Below are 19,559 nucleotides of genomic sequence, written 5' to 3'. Positions count from 1 at the left end.
TAATCGCAGACAATCATGCGATTAATCGCGATAAAAAAGAAATAATAAAGTTGCCCAGCACTAATATATATATATATATATATATATATATATATATATATATATATATATATATATATGAATTGAAGGCTGTAAATGCAAATATAAATGCATAAATAAAATGCATATATAAATAATAGTCATTTATGCATTTATATTTGCATTTACAGCCTTAAATTCATAAAATCCAATAGACCCCTTAAAAGTTTGTAAACATTGCAACGTCTCCGGGTGGGCGGGGCTTAGCTGGAGGCAAAAAGAGGCGCAGACGCAATGTTGACAAGCGTAAGCTAGCACGTTTTAGGTCCGAATATGTACAGTCACTGACTCTGCGGGACCGTGACAGCTTTTTTTGTAAATTAACTCTCGCAGATGGAAGCAGGCTACCTGACCCGTATGCCATGCGGCCATATGAATTACTTTTGGGTGGTTTGGGGAATTTTGTCAAGGCTTATTTTCTAATGTAACCTATCGCTGGGCTAACTATGATTAGCAATGTGTATTATTTTAAGAGACCATTCAAAGGATGGCACACACATCTATTGCTGTATGTTTGTTTAACATTTAAACTAGCTAGTGCGCTGAAAGTTTGTGACTTTTCACCTATAAAACAGAAACTTGCTGATTTACTAGATAAAACCAACACACCAGTTCATATGCATAGATCATTTAACCTGATATGAAGTGTGCACTGCAAACACGAGCATTATTCATGATAATCTCCGTCCAGTCTGTACGCCGTATTGCATTCAACCACAATTGTCTTCTTGATTTCTGTGAAAGAATGTCTGCCGTGATCCGGTAAAACTTTAGTTTTGAAACAAAAGTGCTGTTCCTTCTATTCTGGCAGCCAAAAACACAACGAGAAGACATTTTAAAGTCAAAACCTCAAACTTTTAGCGCACCTGCTATGAGTTCTGCCTTATGTTTTGCCTCCAGCTAGAGCGGTGACATCACAGTCACCTATGCGATTAAGGGGTCTATTGTTTAGAATAGTGATGCTAAAACACTGCTTATGGGCTCACATTGAGCAGCAAAAAATGTTTCAATCACCTTAGTATGTTTATAGCTGAATACTGAGAATGTGATGAGGAGAGAGAGACAGAAACTAAAGAGAGGAGCGTGTTAATGCGCTGCCACTAATGTGCCCTTATTAAGCTCTGTGATGTATGTTTCAGGGACATAATGTTGCAGTGTGCAGCTAGGCTAATTTAATCCCAGTTTCCTGCCTCAATACTGCCTGGCTCCGCTGGGCCCGGCCTTGCTGACAAGATCAGCCTTTTATGCCAACCTTGCAGTAAAACCTTTCTCCTGTCCTCTTTCTCTTTCTCTCACTCTAATTCTTCTCTACTGCAACATGTATCGTAATGGTGATAGCTGTTTTATTGGGACAAAGGAGATCCAATTGATGCCGTTATGTCATATTATAAAGTGTGTTACACATCATAAACTCGTTTCGGTTGTCTCACAGATTCATCAGTGTGGTGTAGCAGATAACGAATCAGCAGAATGATGGTGGTGTAAAATGACAGCATCTGGACTGTGAAAGGAGAGCTAATGAAAAGATGTGGAGACGTTGCCTGCAGAAAAATTACGCATAAGCTAGCTTTACCTGGTATTTAACTTGTCTAAGACAGTCATTTATGGTCTTTGGCTGTTCCAAGCTGGTTTAAAATGTACTACTTGGTCTACCACTTTGGCTAAGAGTTTGATTCCCACTGATTCTGTTGTATTTTGTGTCCATAAAATAGAAGTCAACAGGGACCAAAACTGTTTGATTTGGACAAGCTTTTAAGATCTTCACCTTCATATGGTTCTAAACCTGTATGACTATTTTTTTTCCAGGACTCACACACACACACACACACACACAAAGTTATTTTGAAGAATATTGGTAACTAATCCTTCAAAAGATTTTCTTCAAAAGACTTAAGTTCCACAGAAGGAAGTAAGTCTCACAGGTTTGAAACAACATGAGGGGAGTAAATAATGACATAATTTTTTTTATTTTTGGGTGAATTATCCGTTTTAGCCATTTATAGTCAACAGGTCAAAGCTGGTTTAGATAATTAACTGGAGCATGTTGGTCAAGATCATTAGAGCTGGTAGAACACCTTGGAACAGTAACAAGTTGCAAACTATCATGATTCAAAAACCAACCAGAACTCCTTAAGCCGGTAAATATGTGGTCAGTATAAACAAGGTTAAACTGGTTTAACCTGCATCCCGACGCAGGTGTCCTAAACTCCACCTGTTTGCACCTGTCAATATTTATGAATAGATTAAATGAAATGGGACACATTCAATCTTGACAAACTATGTATCATTATAAAGATCTAAGCCTCAAGTATCGACGACAGATCGCTGTTTTTCAATGGAAAGCTTATAAAGAATTTTGCTAAATTTGTGCAAGTAGTACACATCAAAACACGAAGAATGGAAATGCAGTACATACCAGATTCATCATAATAATGAGTCATAAACACATCCACAGCTGTAAATCCCAGTTTAGTTAGGAAGGTAAGGGTCCACTGAACGAAATCTCATGGAGCATGTTAAGTCCAACGAAGCAATAATGTTATGGATGATATACGGACGATAATTCCTTTGTTTACATTTCAGTTCTTCAGGGACAGTATTGTTTGTGTCCTTTGTGTCCTGGTCATCGACCAGTGGTTGATATCTCAAACATAATAATAGCGTGTTGAATAATACGATCGCATTACGATTCTTTAAATAAATCGAACCGAATGTAAGGGCTTTACTGAGTCATATGTAAACCTTGTATTTATATTTAAACCTGTAAAATCATCTGAAACTTTTGTAATATGTATTATTAAAACTGTATACATTATTTAAATAAGCGTGTATATATTGCCTAATGACCAGGTGGCATAAGCAAAAGCAGGCTGTGTAGTTGACATGGAGGTAATATTTGGCAAAAGAAAAGAAACCTGTTCTAAATGCTAAATATAATAATATTTGTATAAGATATTTGTGATATTTAATAAGACTGTTATTTCCGGTGTGACAATCGAGTCTGTCCGAAAATCAGCTCGCTATTACTGTGTAATCAGGGCTATAAATGTGAATGCCATCTATATGAATAGAGTGTGATTTATTGACTTTATGGCGCATTTGTATGATTACCATCTCTATACAGTAATTGGCCATCAGCACACGTGATAATTGATTATATGACCAGAATTAATTGTAAATGCTGCATTTCTAGCAGTCTCAGGATGTACTGTAATTGGCATACAAAGTTAAATATTATTTTATTTTATTTATTTATTTTTCTTACGCAAATTATTCTTATTGTATTTTTCTAGTGTTCAAATAAATCACTTATATGATGTCTAAGTTTCTGTCTATTGTTTTATAATTGAAAAAATCTATGTAGTGGTATGTTTAAATGTATGTTTTATGACTAAAATAGTTTGTAGAACCCTTCAATACAGTTGGTAAATATTTTTTTTATATTGGGGGGTGGGGTGGGGGGACTAGACAGTCTTAGAAAAATGGTTGCAGGAATCTTATTTTTCCGGTATCTTCTTCAGGTTTGAAATAGAAATAGAAATTGCTCCAAAACTTATTTCATGTGTTTATATATCAAATTTAAAAAAAACTGTGTGGTAAAAAAAATTTCAAGGCACTTCAGTGTCTATAACTTTTCATATTTTTGAGCATTATCAACTCTGGTTGATAAAAAGTAAAGCCCAAAGGGTCTTCTTTCCAAAGACACCAAAATCATGTGTGTAACACACTGAAGTAAGGAACTGTTACAATTTTAAGTGAGGGAATCACTTTCAGCCATGAGTCCCATAATGGGGGGTAAGTTTAATAGGTTAAGTTGGTTGAAAAAATGCCCCCAACCACTCGAAAAAAACATCAAAACAGACAAGTCTAATGAGCTTTGGAGACTAGCTAACTTCTAAGACTGGTTTTAAGAGATAGCCCACAAAAAAAAAATTAATTCTGTCATCTAATCAAATCAAAATTCACTTACTCATTATCTAGTCAAAGTTGAACCATGTTGGTAAAGCTGTTTAGAGCTGGTAGAACACCTTGGTGTAGTAACATGTTCTTAACTAGATATCATGTTAATTTAAAAAAAATCTCTCTCTCTCTCTCTTTCTCTATCTCTCTCTCTTTATATATATATACCTCATATATGTACCTTTATATATACCTATACCTTTATATATATGTACCTCAAGCTGGTACAATGTTGTCAGCTTAAACCAGTTGGCTTAGCTGGTCAGCCACCTGAGAAATGCCCAAACTACTTGAAAACCAAAACAGACCAGCCTAATGAACTCTTGAAACTAGCTCGCTAGATCAGTCTGGTTTAAATTTTTTTTTTTTTTCAGCTGGGAAAGCTGCTTGAAGGATATCCTTTACTCTCTCTCTATCTCTCTCTCTCTCTCTCTCTATGAAAAAATCTTAACAAACTACCTCTGCAATAGTAATATACTGTAATATTCATAAAGTGTTACATTTCAAAGAACACCCAATCATACAAACGACACTGAAAAAAAAAAATCACTTGTTGAATGAGATGGTTAATCATTGCAGTAAATTGCAGATTCTGTGCAAAACAGACCTCACAATTTGTGCACCTGAGGGGGTGTGTAGCGAGTGTCAGCATGGAGGTGCAGCTCAGACTTTTATCAAATGTCTTGAGACAGACCACCACAGGAGGGCGATACAAGTCATTAGCGATGTGCATGAATGCATAATCACATTAATGCCGAACAACACTGCAACATCAGAGAGAAATTATACACTTCTATACGTGGACAAGCATTGTTACAAAATAATCAAACACTCACATGCAATTTCGCTTCTTACTCTGACCTCACTAATGGTAGTGAAAACATTTCTGTGTGCTTGCAAAACTGTCATTAGTGTGCTTTGAAGTTGATACTGTATTAGCACTCAAAGTGTTTACAGAGATCAGGGCATCATGGGTGTAAAAACTCATCTCAGGTAATTATATCTTCCCAGAGAACCCTGCTGTGGCTGAGCGCTCTTTCTCTACGCTATCATAAATGCCTTTCATTAAACAGATCAGCATTAAAGACAGCATGCTTGTGCACTGAAAGCAGTTATGATATGAAAATTTTAGCATGCAAGACAAATATCACCAAAATATCTTTTTTTATCTCAGCTGCAAAAAAACATCACAGTAATGCATGAAAAATAGAGGATTCTGGGGTATGGCTCATCAAAATCTCCAAAGGGATGCACTGTCATACTGAAATAATGTCATATCAAATCGGTACTTCAGCATCAACACACAATCGCTAAAACACTTTCTGACAGCTTCTCTGCACTGTTGAGACTTCTGCTGAAGAAGTCACTTGGATGCTTTAATGGCCCAGATGAATGGGCCATTAATGGAATATCTATCTATCTATCTATCTATCTATCTATCTATCTATCTATCTATCTATCTATCTATCTATCTATCTATCTATCTATCTATCTATCTATCTATCTATCTATCTATCTATCTTACATAATAGTACATGTTTAAAAGCAACTGAATGTTTAAAAAAAATTATGGTCAAAGTTGGTCAAGATGGTTAACTTAACCAAGCTGGTACTGAACTGGTTCAGCTAGTAGAACACCTTGGTCAAGCTGGTTAGAACTGGTGAAACATCTTGTATCACTAATGCGTTCCAAATGAGCTAAACATCAAGTTCCAAAAACCAACGTGAACACCTTAAGCTGGAACAATTGGTCAGTTTAAACCAGGTTAAACTGGTGTAGCTGGTCTGATCAGTTTAAAAGTGTCCCAAACCACTGGAAAAATCGTTAAAACCAAAATTAAAATGCTTTATCAGCAAGTTTTCATACTCCATTCATGTTAATATCCGATAAATGGACACATTGTTTTCAGAGAAAGTGCATCAGATAAAGTGAGAATACAGTAAAATCCTGCTGTTAGTTGAATATTAAGCTGCCTGCCACAATCAGTTGTTTTCATCTGATCTATGGCCACGATGTGCCTTTTACCAGTGACCTTGTGACAGAATTTTTCCCTTCTAATTTCTGTGATGGTTGGACTCTGAGGACCGACGTGCTATTTGTCTGACAAACCGTTATTAAAAGTGTCAAGGACATCTCACAATGTTGCCCCCTAGGAGCCACGGTTTGGGCCTGCGAAGTGTTTTGGTCATTATTTTTTTAGTTTCTCAGCTGCTGCTTTGTTCCACACTACTTTCTACTCTTGATTTGATTTCATTGTGCTAAAACATTCAGTCTATGTCAATCTCCAAAAGTTCATACTTGAGAAAGCACAGCTCAGACAAAAAATCTAAATGTGTTTTTAAAGCTTACGGTCAGTCCAATCTACCTGTACACATTAATACGACCATGCCTGCATTTCAATCCAGACAGCGGCATAAGAGTCCAAACAAGACGTAATTGATAAGATTGGGAATCAATGTGGCATGACTCCTCCAGTGGGGGATGTTTAAGATAGCCTCACTAATTAGCTATGTGAATGCAGTATTCTCCTCTTGATTTATGTTAATAGGAGTGTTTGTTTATGTCTCCCATAATAAGCCGAGTGTCTGCTTTATTAGAATGCCATAGATGTATTCTATGGCTTCATTATCCCTGCCCTTTCCAGCGCACAGCGAAGGTCATGCCCGCGTCCGGCCCCAGAAAGAAGGGCAGTGCTCGAGGAGAAACACCTGCAAATAATAGAGAGCAGGACCCAATTAATGTTAAAAAGAGGCCCCGGCGACAGTGCAGGTGAAGCAGTGAGAATTGCTCATCACTTTGTCTCGGTGCAGGCGATAACCTGCGGCACCCGTTGCTTTGCGTGCCGCAAGAATATATCTGAACGCCGCTGACAACAGGGCAGGAAACGTTAGATTAGTCTTGTGATTCTCATGATAGTTTCTATTCTGGGCTGATCTTTTTGGTTTTGCTGGGTGCAATTCAGGCCACTAAGTTTGGATTTCCTCTCTGTGCTTAACTTGGGCTTGTTTTGAACACAAAAACTTTGCTAACACACAAACACACACACGCAACACACACTCACATATACTTATACATGTGACCCATGCTGTCAAAATGAGTCGGAATGTGCACAGGCTAATAAATCGGGGTGAAAATCTGATGTGTAACATAATATTAGATCCTTGCATTATAGTAGGTCTTACTAAATAGGCCGTCTGTTTCAATGTTAATCCAACAATAAAAGAAAAAAGGGAATGCTCTAAACTTAACTATTTTATTTGTAATGAATGCACTAAAGACTATGTAGTGATTTTTACATTTGATCGTTTGTTTTTCTTACTTGAATGAATCTACTGTTTTTTGCATCTTTTTACTTATGTTTTAATAACAAAGATAAAATAAAAATAACTTAATTATGATTAATATAGTAATTATATTTAATAAAAGAATTGGAAAAAAAATGCATCGTTATGCATCGAGAATTGTTTTATAATCGAATCGTTACCCTCTGAATTGTATTGGAATTGAACTGCATTAAGATACACACCTCTGGTCGCAATAACCTCTTCTGCGATCGATCAAAACACCGCTTGCATTTGCATCATGGAAATAAAAAAAAGTTGAACATATATTTTTCCTAAAGATTTGGGTATTGATTTGTGCAGAATTTGGTGGTATTACCAGAGATTTTAAAGTATGGTTGCTAGGTGATTTTATTTTGGAACCTTCAGAAAACTTTAACTAGATTCTTCCCAACTCTATCGACTTCATACATTTTTTTTAAACAGAGGATATGAAAATAAACATTTTTGAAAATTTGCTCATTGAGACTCATTTTGCCAGCACTAGTTACATATACATTTATTTGTGCTGTAAAAATCTAATAAAAAAAGTAACTAATTAATCAAATTTTTCCTGAAATAAATCGCAATTATTCCCACCTAACAGTGAAGTATTTAAATATACTTTTATATTGTAATAATTTCACATTCAATCTTCAAATTAATGTAGATACATTAAGAGAGTATTTTTTTTATATTTGTTTGGCATCTTATTTTAAAGTAAAGTAAAGATCATGTTCCATGAAGATATTTTGTACATTTCCTACCGTAAATATATAAAAACTGAAGGTTTGATTAGTAATATGCATTGTTAAGAATGAATTTGGACAAATTCAAAGGCGATTTTCTCAGTATTTAGATTTTTTTACACCCTCAGATTCCAGATTTTCAAATAGTTGTATCTCGGCCAAATATTGTCAGATAAACCATACATCAATGGAAAGCTTATTTATTAAGCTTTCAGATGATGTATAAATCTCAATTTCGAAAATGTACACTCAAGACACTTGATACATGCATACACAGTTTTAAGGCATTATTTTTCTTTTTCATCATCAATTGTTGATGATCAAAAAATTTTTTTGCAAGAGACCGGTAATATATCTGATTTATACCCCCCACCCAAAAAAAAAAAAGTTATGAAACTGGACACAATAAATGTCAGTTATATTGTCTCTTATGGTCTAAAGTGGATGTTCAAAGTGGATGTTCTGGGCAAGACTACATATCAACCGAAGAGCTTTTACCAGCGTTTACCTGTGGCTCCCCATTAAACCTGACATGAACTTTGGCTCCAGACATCAATGCAGGTCCACGATTGAATTGCTGTTGTGCAGGATGTCTTAAGAATACAGAGCTTTAAAAGCAGGACACTATGACCTATGACTTCCTGCGAGACCTCTGCCTTTGCAATAAATGTAATAGTTTTGGTCTCCACACTGCAGGAACTCTCGGTAAAAGGCAGAATAATGTGAATAGCATACCTGCTGTGCCAGAGTAGTCTGCGATGCTCAGTGGGTAGCCATCCTCGTCGGGGTCAACAGAGAACAAACCCACTCCAAAAGAGCCATACTTTGCAAAGGAGGTACTGTTCTCGAAGTCCTCCAAGTCAATCCTCAGCTCATAGTTGGCTTGAATGGTAAGTGCATGGATTCGTTTCATGCCTGAAAAAGAGATTTAGATGAAGTTAATGGAAAGATGTGCAGATGATATTTATTTGAATATAAAGAAGGCGGAAAGAGTGTTTGGGCAATCAGCTTCTGCTATAGACATTAATAAAACCCTCAAATCATGGAAATTACTGAGGACAGGTGTGCCAGCAACATGCTTGAAAAACAATCAAAACCCTTTGGCAACGAAATAGCTACACCCTGGCAACCACTCCATTAAAATAAAATAAAAATTTTTTTAGACAGTAAAATATTTTATATTTCATATATTTATTTATATTTAAGCACTATAAGTTATATGTACATACATACACACACCAATCATATGTGTATGTATGTACATATAACTTATAGTGCTTATATATAAATAAATATATGTGAACAAAATTCAAACAGAAATTCAGCTCTGTGTAAAACAGAAGCACACCCAAACTTTTCCCCATAACACTTAATAAATATTTTTTTACCCATTATATCACAGTAGATTATACAAGTTTACTCATTTGTTTTTTAATGTGAGAAGAAATCAGTGGAAAAACAGAAAGGGTACTGGTACTTTTCTATCCGTTAAGTTTACTGACATTTCCTATAATGCTTAAAGGTACAATTTACATTTACATTTACATTTACATTTAATCATTTAGCAGATGCTTTTATCCAAAGCGACTTACAAATGAGAACAATAGAAGCAGTCAGGTCAACAAGAGAACAACAACAGTATACAAGTGCCATGACAAGTCTCAGTTAGTCTAATCTAAGTCTAATTTGTAAGATATTTGCAGTAAAATATCCAAAAACCACTAAGTGTTATATATTTTGTCCAGCTGATTACAAAAAAATCTCTAATGTTTTCAACTACTTGTAAATCATGAGAAAATTCCCATTCTAAAAAGTGACACGGCGCAGTGCAGTCGTCTGTCAATGACGTCAGTTACCCTTTGTTACCGCCTTTACTGACGTAGAAACCACATGACAACAGTGTCGTGGACAAATGCAGAAGTAGTGTTTAGCATCCAGCAAACCACTAGCTTGTATATATTTGTTGAACAAGTGGTAATTGTTTTCATATCATCTGATTAAACAGTAATCAATTAATTTGATAATTTACTGTCAAACTATATTGGCTCTATTGTTGGGTAGAAGACAACAAATCCCATCATTCCACACTCCTTCTTAGCGTCATCAAACCACGTGATTGTTATTGTTTTGGTAGTGCGACCTCTAGTGGCAGGTCCTACAACCTGGACCTTTAAACTCACACAATTTATTGTGCAATCCATAATATCGGTAAAACACCAGTGAAAAATCAACATGATAAATATGATAAAATATCAATACACTACAATTCCTGCATATTACCATTGGGCCCTGTTTTTACAGACTTTTCTTGGAGTGTTGAGGGTTCTTAAAAGTGTGAAATGTATTTATTTTTCCATATATATTTTCCCTGCCTTCATAGTTCAGAATGGTCTTGATACTAGTGAAACCATCAACCAATCATAAATTTTCCCCCAACTGTGACTGGGCTTTTTGTTTTTTTCTAAAATGAAAAGAACTAGCAGTGAACTTTAAGGTTTCACAGTAACTTTCATAGCAAAGTTTTATGTGAACCGATGCAATGGTGTGCTTCTGAATCTCCTCTCTCTGAGGGGCAGGCCTGCTAGAAACATAACGTCTCTTTCTAAGCTTGAAGGATTCTGGTCTACTTCCTGAAGTCAATATCTCAACGGGAGACCCAGATTCTAGTAAGTTCTGCTCTTAATATTCCACCCAGTTTTCACAGAGAGGAGGAGAAGCATTTGACAGGAAACTAATGTGCTTACCTACAAATGAATTCCTTTTGTAGCCCGTTCACTGGCATGTGCTCTGCACCTCCAGGACAGAAAATCAATACAGCAGAGTTTTGCTAGGTCTAATCATAGCTGGCTGCTAGTCTTCAGCTGTTGTGAACCGCAGCGCATGTTTGGGTAGGGTGTTAGGTGAATAAACTGCCATATTTGCTCAACCGAATGTGTTGCTTAAAAAGCATCACACTGTGCCTAACAGATGTTCAACAGACATTCGATATAAAACGAGCTACGGGTTTTAACAATTATTAACATAAGCACTGACACTGAGATATTGTTTTGAAGTCAACGTGAAGCCATTCACAACCCATTTCATTTGCATAACCAACTACTTTCAGAATGAAACCAGATATTCAGAAAGAAGACATGTAGGATGGGTTTTATTCATCAGGAATTGATTGGATAATGAAAATTTGCTATTATGAATCAAAAAAGCATCAGGTGGGAAGGGTAGTGGTTGAAAAGCAACAGGAATTCATGATGTCACCCAAAAGTAAGTTATCAAAACACCAAAAAATGTATAAATAAATAAATACATAAAACATACCTTGCACTGAATTAACCACATATGATAAGAAAAAAGTGTGTTAAAAATTATTTGTAGACTATAAATAATGAAAACATTTATGAATTGTGCATTTATTATCAACATTTATACAAATTACTATCTTTTATTTAATACTATAATACTATTAATATTGCAAATTAAATTGTATTTTATCTTTTCAGTTTTCATTTGAATTTTAGTTTATTTTTATTCGCTTTTGATTTGTTATATTTTTATTCAGCTTAATTTTTTTTTTTTCAGTTTTGTTTTAGTAATTTTAGTACTTCAACTAAGACTTATACATACATACATGGATATATGGATACATACATACATGGGCAGCTGTGGCCTAATGGCTAGAGACTTGGACTAGTTACCCGAAGGTTGCCGGTTCTCATGGTATGGGTTACCTTACTTGGAAAATGTCACGACTTTCACTATATATATATATATATATATATATATATATATATATATATATATATATATATATATATATATATATATATATATATATATATATATATATATATATATATATATATATATATATATATATATATATATATATATATATATATATATATATATATATATATATATATATACACATAGATATATATATATATATATATATATATATATATATATATATATACACATAGATATATACAAGATTTTGGAGAGTCTCTGTGGGAATTTTTAACCCATTGATCCAGCAGAGCATTTGTGAGGTATGACTCGCAATCTCTGCTCAGTTCAAATCAAGTTCATTCACACCAAACTTATCCAACCAACCATGTCACCCCAAAAAGGTTTACACTGCTCCAGAGTCCTGTGGTTTACACCAAGCCATCTGACATTTGGAATTGTATTTGGTGATGCAAGACTTGCATGCAGCTGCTTGGCTATGGAAATCCATTTCATGAAGCTCCCGCTACACAGTTTTGTATTGAAATTAATGCCAGTGGAAGCTAGGAACTCCAGCTATAGAATCAGCAGTGTTTGGCAAATTGTATGCAACATGCATCTCAGCAATTGGTAAACCAGCTCTGTGACTTTATGCGTTTCCCGCATTGTGGCTTATTTGCTGCTGTTCCTAAAAGCTTCCACTTTAAAATATCACTTACAGCTGACCGTGGAATATTTAGCGTGGATTAAATTTCACAAACTGACTCATTGTTAAGACATCCTATCACAATTACCATGTTTGAATTCACTGAACTCTTCAGAATGACCTATTTTTTCACAAATGTTTGTAAATGCAGACTGCATGGCTATGCGCTTGATTATGGCAATGGGTCTGATTGAAACACCTTAATTCAATATTTAAGGGGTATGTCCCAATATATATACATTTTTAATGACCACCCTTTCTCTCTCCCTGAATTAAAATGTCTATTTTTGGCTCCTACAACTTTGAGAAACACCCCTTAGCATGTGAAATGTGCCTGACACTTTGAGAATCTAAGTTACACGATAGCCCGGGTGAGAAGCAGCAGTCTATCTGCCTCCCTCAAGTCCTACAGAATAGACTAACATTTGTTCAAATGATATTGGCATAATGACAGAGATGGTTATGATGGCTGTGAATGGAGGGGGACTGGTGTGGTGCCATTCCAGCAGCAGCCGAGCGCATCATCAGGCTCTATTAAGCACCAACACCCTTCTAATGGTCTTCACGCTGACTAAATGGATAGGCCATTTGCACTCGAAGGTCATTTCTGTTTCGACCCAGGGACCCAGAAATGTTACACAGTGGTACGATATATCAGAGCAGGCGTGTTAAAGACAGAAGGCTGGCTGTGCTGCTCTTTATGGAAAAACGAATGTGCGTATGATTATCTTCACATGGTCGGGGCTTCAAATGGCTCCAGATAACCTGATATGAGACCCAACATTTTAGTGCTTAGACAACATTGCTGGCTCATCAAGGCCGTGGAAATGAAAAGATAAAAGATCGAGGGGCTTGTGTTTGATTTCTATTGTGTGGATATCCGATATATACACACACATATATATATGATTGTAATTTGAATTACAATCGTTTTTTCCTAGTTGTAGTGATGTTCACACTCGCGTGATGCCTTTTGAAAACCTTAGGCTGGTGACACATATTGCACCTGTCAAACATAGTCTATTTTGCCGTCAATACTGTTGACGGTGTCCTTTATCAGTAGGCTTTATATTTATGCTCAACATGAATTATAGATATTGTTGTCGTGAAGACAAGATCCTGGTCTGTCGGCGGTCTCTCTCTATGTCACCTACAAAAGGAGCAGCAGCGCGCCAGCGCAGCGTCAGGCACAATTCTGGTGTGTAAAGACACAGAAAACGCGAGGCAGCCGTCACGCAACTGACACGCAGCAGAAACAGCACTCTTACGCCACGCAGCCAGTGTGTCACCGGCCTTAGAATCAGCTGCAGGGCGGGATTTGCACTGAACGCGGAGACTTCTGCCACTTAAAAGGTTCGTTTGGAAACACGAAAATGTACCTATGTTCCGTACATTCGGTCATTCGGTACACACGTATATCGTACCGAAAGCCCTGTACCGAAACGGTCTGGTACGAATACACGTATCGTTACACCCCTAATATATATATACAGTGGCACTGTGTTAAGTTGCCACTAGATGTCCAATATAAAATCTGTTTCCTGAAGAAACCCATTGAGAGTGAATGCTTTGAATTATATATATGAGTTGGATACAGAGGCAATAACATCTCAGGGTGAATTCATATAGCTGCCAGTGCTGTTGACACATAGCCGGTTTGATCTGTTTTTGGAAAGCCATTGATCACTCCCAAAACTGCTGTTTGAAAGCCCTGCAGGGAGGAGATGCTCCACAGCAGATCTGAAATTCATCCACACAACAAAATCTAACACAAGCCCCTCGACCTTTCATCATTTCATTTCCACGGCCTTTATGGGAAAACAATGTCGTCTAAGCACCAAATATCTACAATGTTGCGATGAAATAGCTTTTTTTAATTGTTGAAATATGAACAGAAAAACTGTTCTGACATCAAACATAAATCTCTGAAATCTGATATCCATGAAATCTTCTGTAATCATTTACTCACCCTCATGTCGTTTTAAACCCGCATAACCTTATTTCTTCAGTGAAACACAAAAGAAGATGTTAGACAGAATGTCCAAGCTTCTATTTTCCATACATAAATCTATCCATCAGCCCTATAAACCTTAAAACTTCAAGTCTTGGAGTTGAAGTTTTTTTCTCAAAATGTTCTATCTATATCTACAGATGTATCCATCCATCCATCTACACATCCATTCATGAGGATTATAAACCAAGTGTGTATCTTCACAAACTGAAAAGTCCAACCAACAAACCCACCAAGAAACTTTAAGGCTTTTACAATCTTTTTACCTAACAATCCAAGTATCTCAAAAAGCTTTTACATGAACGTTTACATAAACAATACATGAATTTCTTTGAATATAAGTAATTTGAATTCTACTTCCTTATATTTAAATTCCATTTTTGCACCTGTTTGAATGGAATTAGAATTTAAAAGGCATTCGCAGTTTTGTATAGTGCATGACCTTTTTTTGCATCTAAATGGTATAATTACTTGTTGATTCACTGCTGGACTCAGTGCTTCATAATTCCACATTTCAATTCTTCTGAGGCCTCTTTAAAGGAAGCACAGTTTGTGTTTCAATTAGAACTAAAGAGAGGCACTTGGTAGGATGCGAGGCAATGGTAAAAACGGAGGCCCTCATGCTGAGCCGTGCCAGAAAAGGACAGATTTCTTTCTGACAGGCCAAAAGCTGTGCTCATTTTCTCCCCATGCAACCGTCCTCTGCTATTAATTTTTAATCAAGCTGCTCCATCTGTGTTTCAGCGAATGCTCTGCTGCTCCCCGCAACCATTCTATGAGACGCGTCTCGCATGGCTGTTCCCTGCGCCCTGTCAGACAAAAGCGAGACATTCGAGAAATGAAGCAAAGAGATTTGAGTTCAGGGCAGGGGTTTCCACTCTCACAAGCACACAAATTCGCACATGTGATTGCGCCCTGGGGTCGCGGCATACAGGGCTTTGAACACCTGCCAGCGGAGTGACACAGTATTAGGCTCATCTTCAGTTCTCCGCAGGATGAATCATCGCACCTAACGTGCCCGTCCCTTCCCAGCGAGCCACATCAAAGCTGTTGTTTACAGGTGGGTGCTGTCGACCACACCGATATCGATTTGGATAATTTTCCAAAGCCTGTCTGCAAGTCTCTGTGAAATCCATTTTTGGGCCTTGAGCTCAATTATATGCAAATCAAGAAAAAGGGATTTATTTACAGCTGATGCAGCTCTTGTTTACATATTCGGAACAGAAAAAGAGCATCTCTTGTCATCTGCAGGAACCTCCAGAGGGATTCGGGAGGAATATGCAATGACCCTGCCACTGTCAGATGCCAGATCAGAACATTAAATAAGAGACTCAATAAGGTACTGAAGTGTAGTGTTATGGAAACAGTTATGGAGGTAAAATGGACAAGATGTAAAACCTAGAGCAGAACAACTGCTCATATGCTATTGAAAACACATCTGTAAGTACACTTCACATCAATGCAGTTGTTTCAGCACAATTAAAAAGAGCATATGGAGACCTGCCTCCAGAGACTGGAACGAACACAGTGTTTCTTACAACTTGCTGAACGCACAGAAGCTACAAAACAGGAAGACCTGCTTTAATATCATTGGCTATTCACACATTCCTGACCAATCCAATTAAAGATGCTGATAATGAGCTCTGTAACATTAAAGAGGTGTAATTATCTATGACTGCTGATAATGTGATACACATTAATGCGTTTAATTTCAACTATTTCTCATTACAGAATTCTCAAAAGCACAAATCCATTGTTAATCTTAAGTGTTGCTTCTAATTCCAATTCTGTGCCTTAAATAATGTTAACATTTTTTTTATAAGTTTAATTAATTAATTAAATTAATTTTAAACAATAGACCATTAACTGAGAAGTTAATATTAAGTAACTTACCTTTAAGAAAGAATATTGCCAGTTATTTTGTCTATTTTTACACCATGAACAAAAATAGTTCCAGACAAGCTTCATATAGGTGTCCCTAAATAAATCAGTCACTTGTTTTGATTCTGACTGAATCTGTGTGTTTGAACAAATCAGCTCTGTGAATGATTTACTGATTTACTCATTCATTTTGTTCCAGGATGAATCAGGTATTTTTTTTAAATTTTCTTTTAACCAATCCGTTGAAAAAGCTCAATCATAAACACAGCCACTTGCCCTTTCTTGTATTAATGGTTTGAGCCACTTGTTTTGTCCTAAATTAATCAGTGACTTTGAACAAATCGGCTGTGTGAATGATTCAATCACTCACTCATAAAGATACTCACTTGTTTTGTTCCAGAATGAATCAGTGTTTTTGATTTAATCGTTTGAGTGAATGATTCAGTGACTCAAGCATAAGCCTAACTTGAACAAATCGTTTGAGTACATGATTTTACTGGCATAACAAACATGCAGAAAAATTGTGAATTCGTGTAAATACATTTATACCACCTCTGTGAATCTGCATAAACAATATATTTTTAGTTTAAGAGATGTGACTTCTACAGTGTATAGTGTATAGCTCTAGGAAAGCAAATCTAATAATTATATAACTGGCTCATATTGCTGTAAAGACAATCAATCTCTATGCATATGCACATAAAACAACTTGCTTCAACTTTCTGCACGGGAAGCTACTATCACCAAGACAAATTCCTTGTGTGTGTAAACACACTTGGCAATAAAGCTCTTTCAGATTCTGATTCATAAAGACTTTGGTTTGGACTTGAAACTGTGTCTCCAGCTTGAGCACAAGAGCTCAATGTCAGGAGCACACATACTATACCAGCACCATGAATTTGAAATTAATTCATTCTAATTTAATATGTGCCAACAGAGCATGTTTGAACTAGCACTGACAAAAATGAAGTTGAACAAGTCTGTCGTCGGATCCAGCGAAATTTATATCCTTTATTCATGGGGGACTGTCACAACAAATAACATTTCATGTGTCACTAAGGTTAAAACTTAATTTTTGTGTTGGGATACTGTGGCACACACAAGCAGCCATCTCACTCATCTAAACATAGGGAAAATTAAATAAATCAGAACGTCTTAAATAATGCATTTCCAAGAGCCTGCATAACAGAGATCAGAACGGCAGTTCGACTTTTCTCTTGCATTTAACTGCAGGTCACACAGAACCACAGCTTTAAAGGGATAGTTCACCTAAAACTGAAAATGTTGTCATCATTTGCTAACACTCATGTTGTTAAAAACCTGCATGTTTTAATTTTTCTATGGAACACAAACAGGAGAAATTTTGATGGATGAGGACTGGAAACATTGCCAGATTTAAAGGAATAATTCACCCCAAAATGAAAAGTCTATCATTATTTCTCAAGTTCTCTCAAGTTGTTCCAAAACGTTAGTTTCTTTCTTCTGTTGAGCACAAAGAAGATTATTTGAATAATCTTGACTTCAACGGCATGGCAAAAAAAAAGAAAAAAAAGTCAATGGCTATGGCTGTTTGGTTACCACCATTCTTCAAAATATCTTCTTTTGCATTTAACAGAAGAAAGAAACTCTTAAAGGTTTGAAACAGTAAATAACAACATAATTTTCATTTTTGGGTGAACTGTCTCTTTAAATCATTGTTCACTAGTAATCTTCCAAGTGAGAATCAGTTCATTGATTCAATGAGTTAAAAGGTCTGATTCATGAACTAATCCTTTATAAAAGTTTTTTGATGTAATGAGAAGATCTTAAGGATTTTCGCTCTGTTCACCACTTAAAGCTATTGGATGGTTTCAGACTGCTTGATATATAGTGCACTAATCGTTTGGACTACATTTACAGCACTTCAGTGGTACATTTATGATGCTTTGCTTCCTCTTTGAAGCCAGAAAGCTTCATTACACATTTATTAACAGCATGAAAATGAGTAACTAGCACAATATTAAACATTTATTCTTTAATGTTTCCTCAGAAGTCATACAGGTTTGCAACGACATGAGGGTGAGTAAATTAAGAGAGAATATACATTTTTGCCAGAACTATGCTCTAGTTTCCCTTCATGGTGTATGCTGTATTAATAAGATAACGAAGTCTAGGTCCATTCCCCCACATTCATCTGTGAAGTTATGAGGTATTAATGGCCTTTCAGTTAGCACTTTGAAATTAGCTGGAGTACTTTCAGTGATAGCATCACAGCGGCTTTGCGTTGCCATCAGCTGAAATCTTATCAGGGACATCAGCATCCTATCTGTGTGCTGACCCGGTTTGATGTCTACAGCTCGCCACCTGCCTATTCCTCTTAAACGCTTCACAAAACACACATCGCAGTTCATTACTGTGTCAGGTTTGGCTAAATGAATGGATGCCATGGGACAGAAAATATGTAGAGCATCCCGGGGGGTAACAGATACTAGAAAAATATTACTCTTTGAAAAATAGCTGCCATTAGGAATCTGAAGCATTCCATGGAGCACTGCTATTTAACATTTTTAAAAATGCATAATCTCTGAGATTGGTAAAGCTTTGATTCCATCTTAATAACATGAAGAATCCTTGGCAGATGCAACCTTTGCACAGTAATGGATATGACTTTGGGCCACATCAAAAGATTTGTTGAATTATTTTTTAGGGTTTTTGTTTGCTAAGTTGTGCAAGGTACATAACAAAGTTTTCTCAAGTAAAATAACTAACGTCTCTTAAATCTGTAATTCGCGACCAGCAGGAACTTGAATTGGTTTCCACTGGTATAAATTTTCATTTTGCATTCTTTAAACCGAAGAACAAAAAGTATTTAGACACTTGAAAAATGTCAGAATTTCATAGAGTTAAATAATTAAACGGTTTATAACTTTTAAAAAACAGTTTTTAAAATAAGTCTCTTATGTACGGAGCCCCACACATGGCATGCAGAGAAAAAAATGTAATCTAAATCGTGTGCACGATTTATTATTTGGATCCCTCGATTTATAAACTGTGTGCACAATTTACTAATCCATTGCCTCGATTTGCTAATTCGTGCACACGATTTATAAATCGAGTGATTAAATTAGTAAATTCTGCGAACGATTTA

The 19,559-nt window shown here is 36.2% G+C and overlaps 1 protein-coding gene across 2 annotated transcripts in view; it reads right to left on the bottom strand.

Annotated features, from left to right (window-relative positions):
* Positions 1-19,559, bottom strand: part of LOC132114822 (fibrinogen C domain-containing protein 1-like) — a 114,001-nt gene that overhangs the window by 6,996 nt on the left and 87,446 nt on the right. For both annotated transcript variants that reach the window (XM_059523166.1, XM_059523165.1), the window contains one exon: positions 8,844-9,023. In XM_059523166.1, the coding sequence (XP_059379149.1) occupies positions 8,844-9,023 (180 nt within the window). The remainder of the gene's footprint in view (positions 1-8,843; positions 9,024-19,559) is intronic.

Source organism: Carassius carassius, chromosome 34 (assembly GCF_963082965.1).
Source record: "Carassius carassius chromosome 34, fCarCar2.1, whole genome shotgun sequence".
NCBI classification, from domain to species: Eukaryota; Metazoa; Chordata; class Actinopteri; order Cypriniformes; family Cyprinidae; genus Carassius; species Carassius carassius.
Note: the sequence above shows the minus strand (reverse complement) of the source record. Positions and strands in the feature narration are given on the sequence as shown.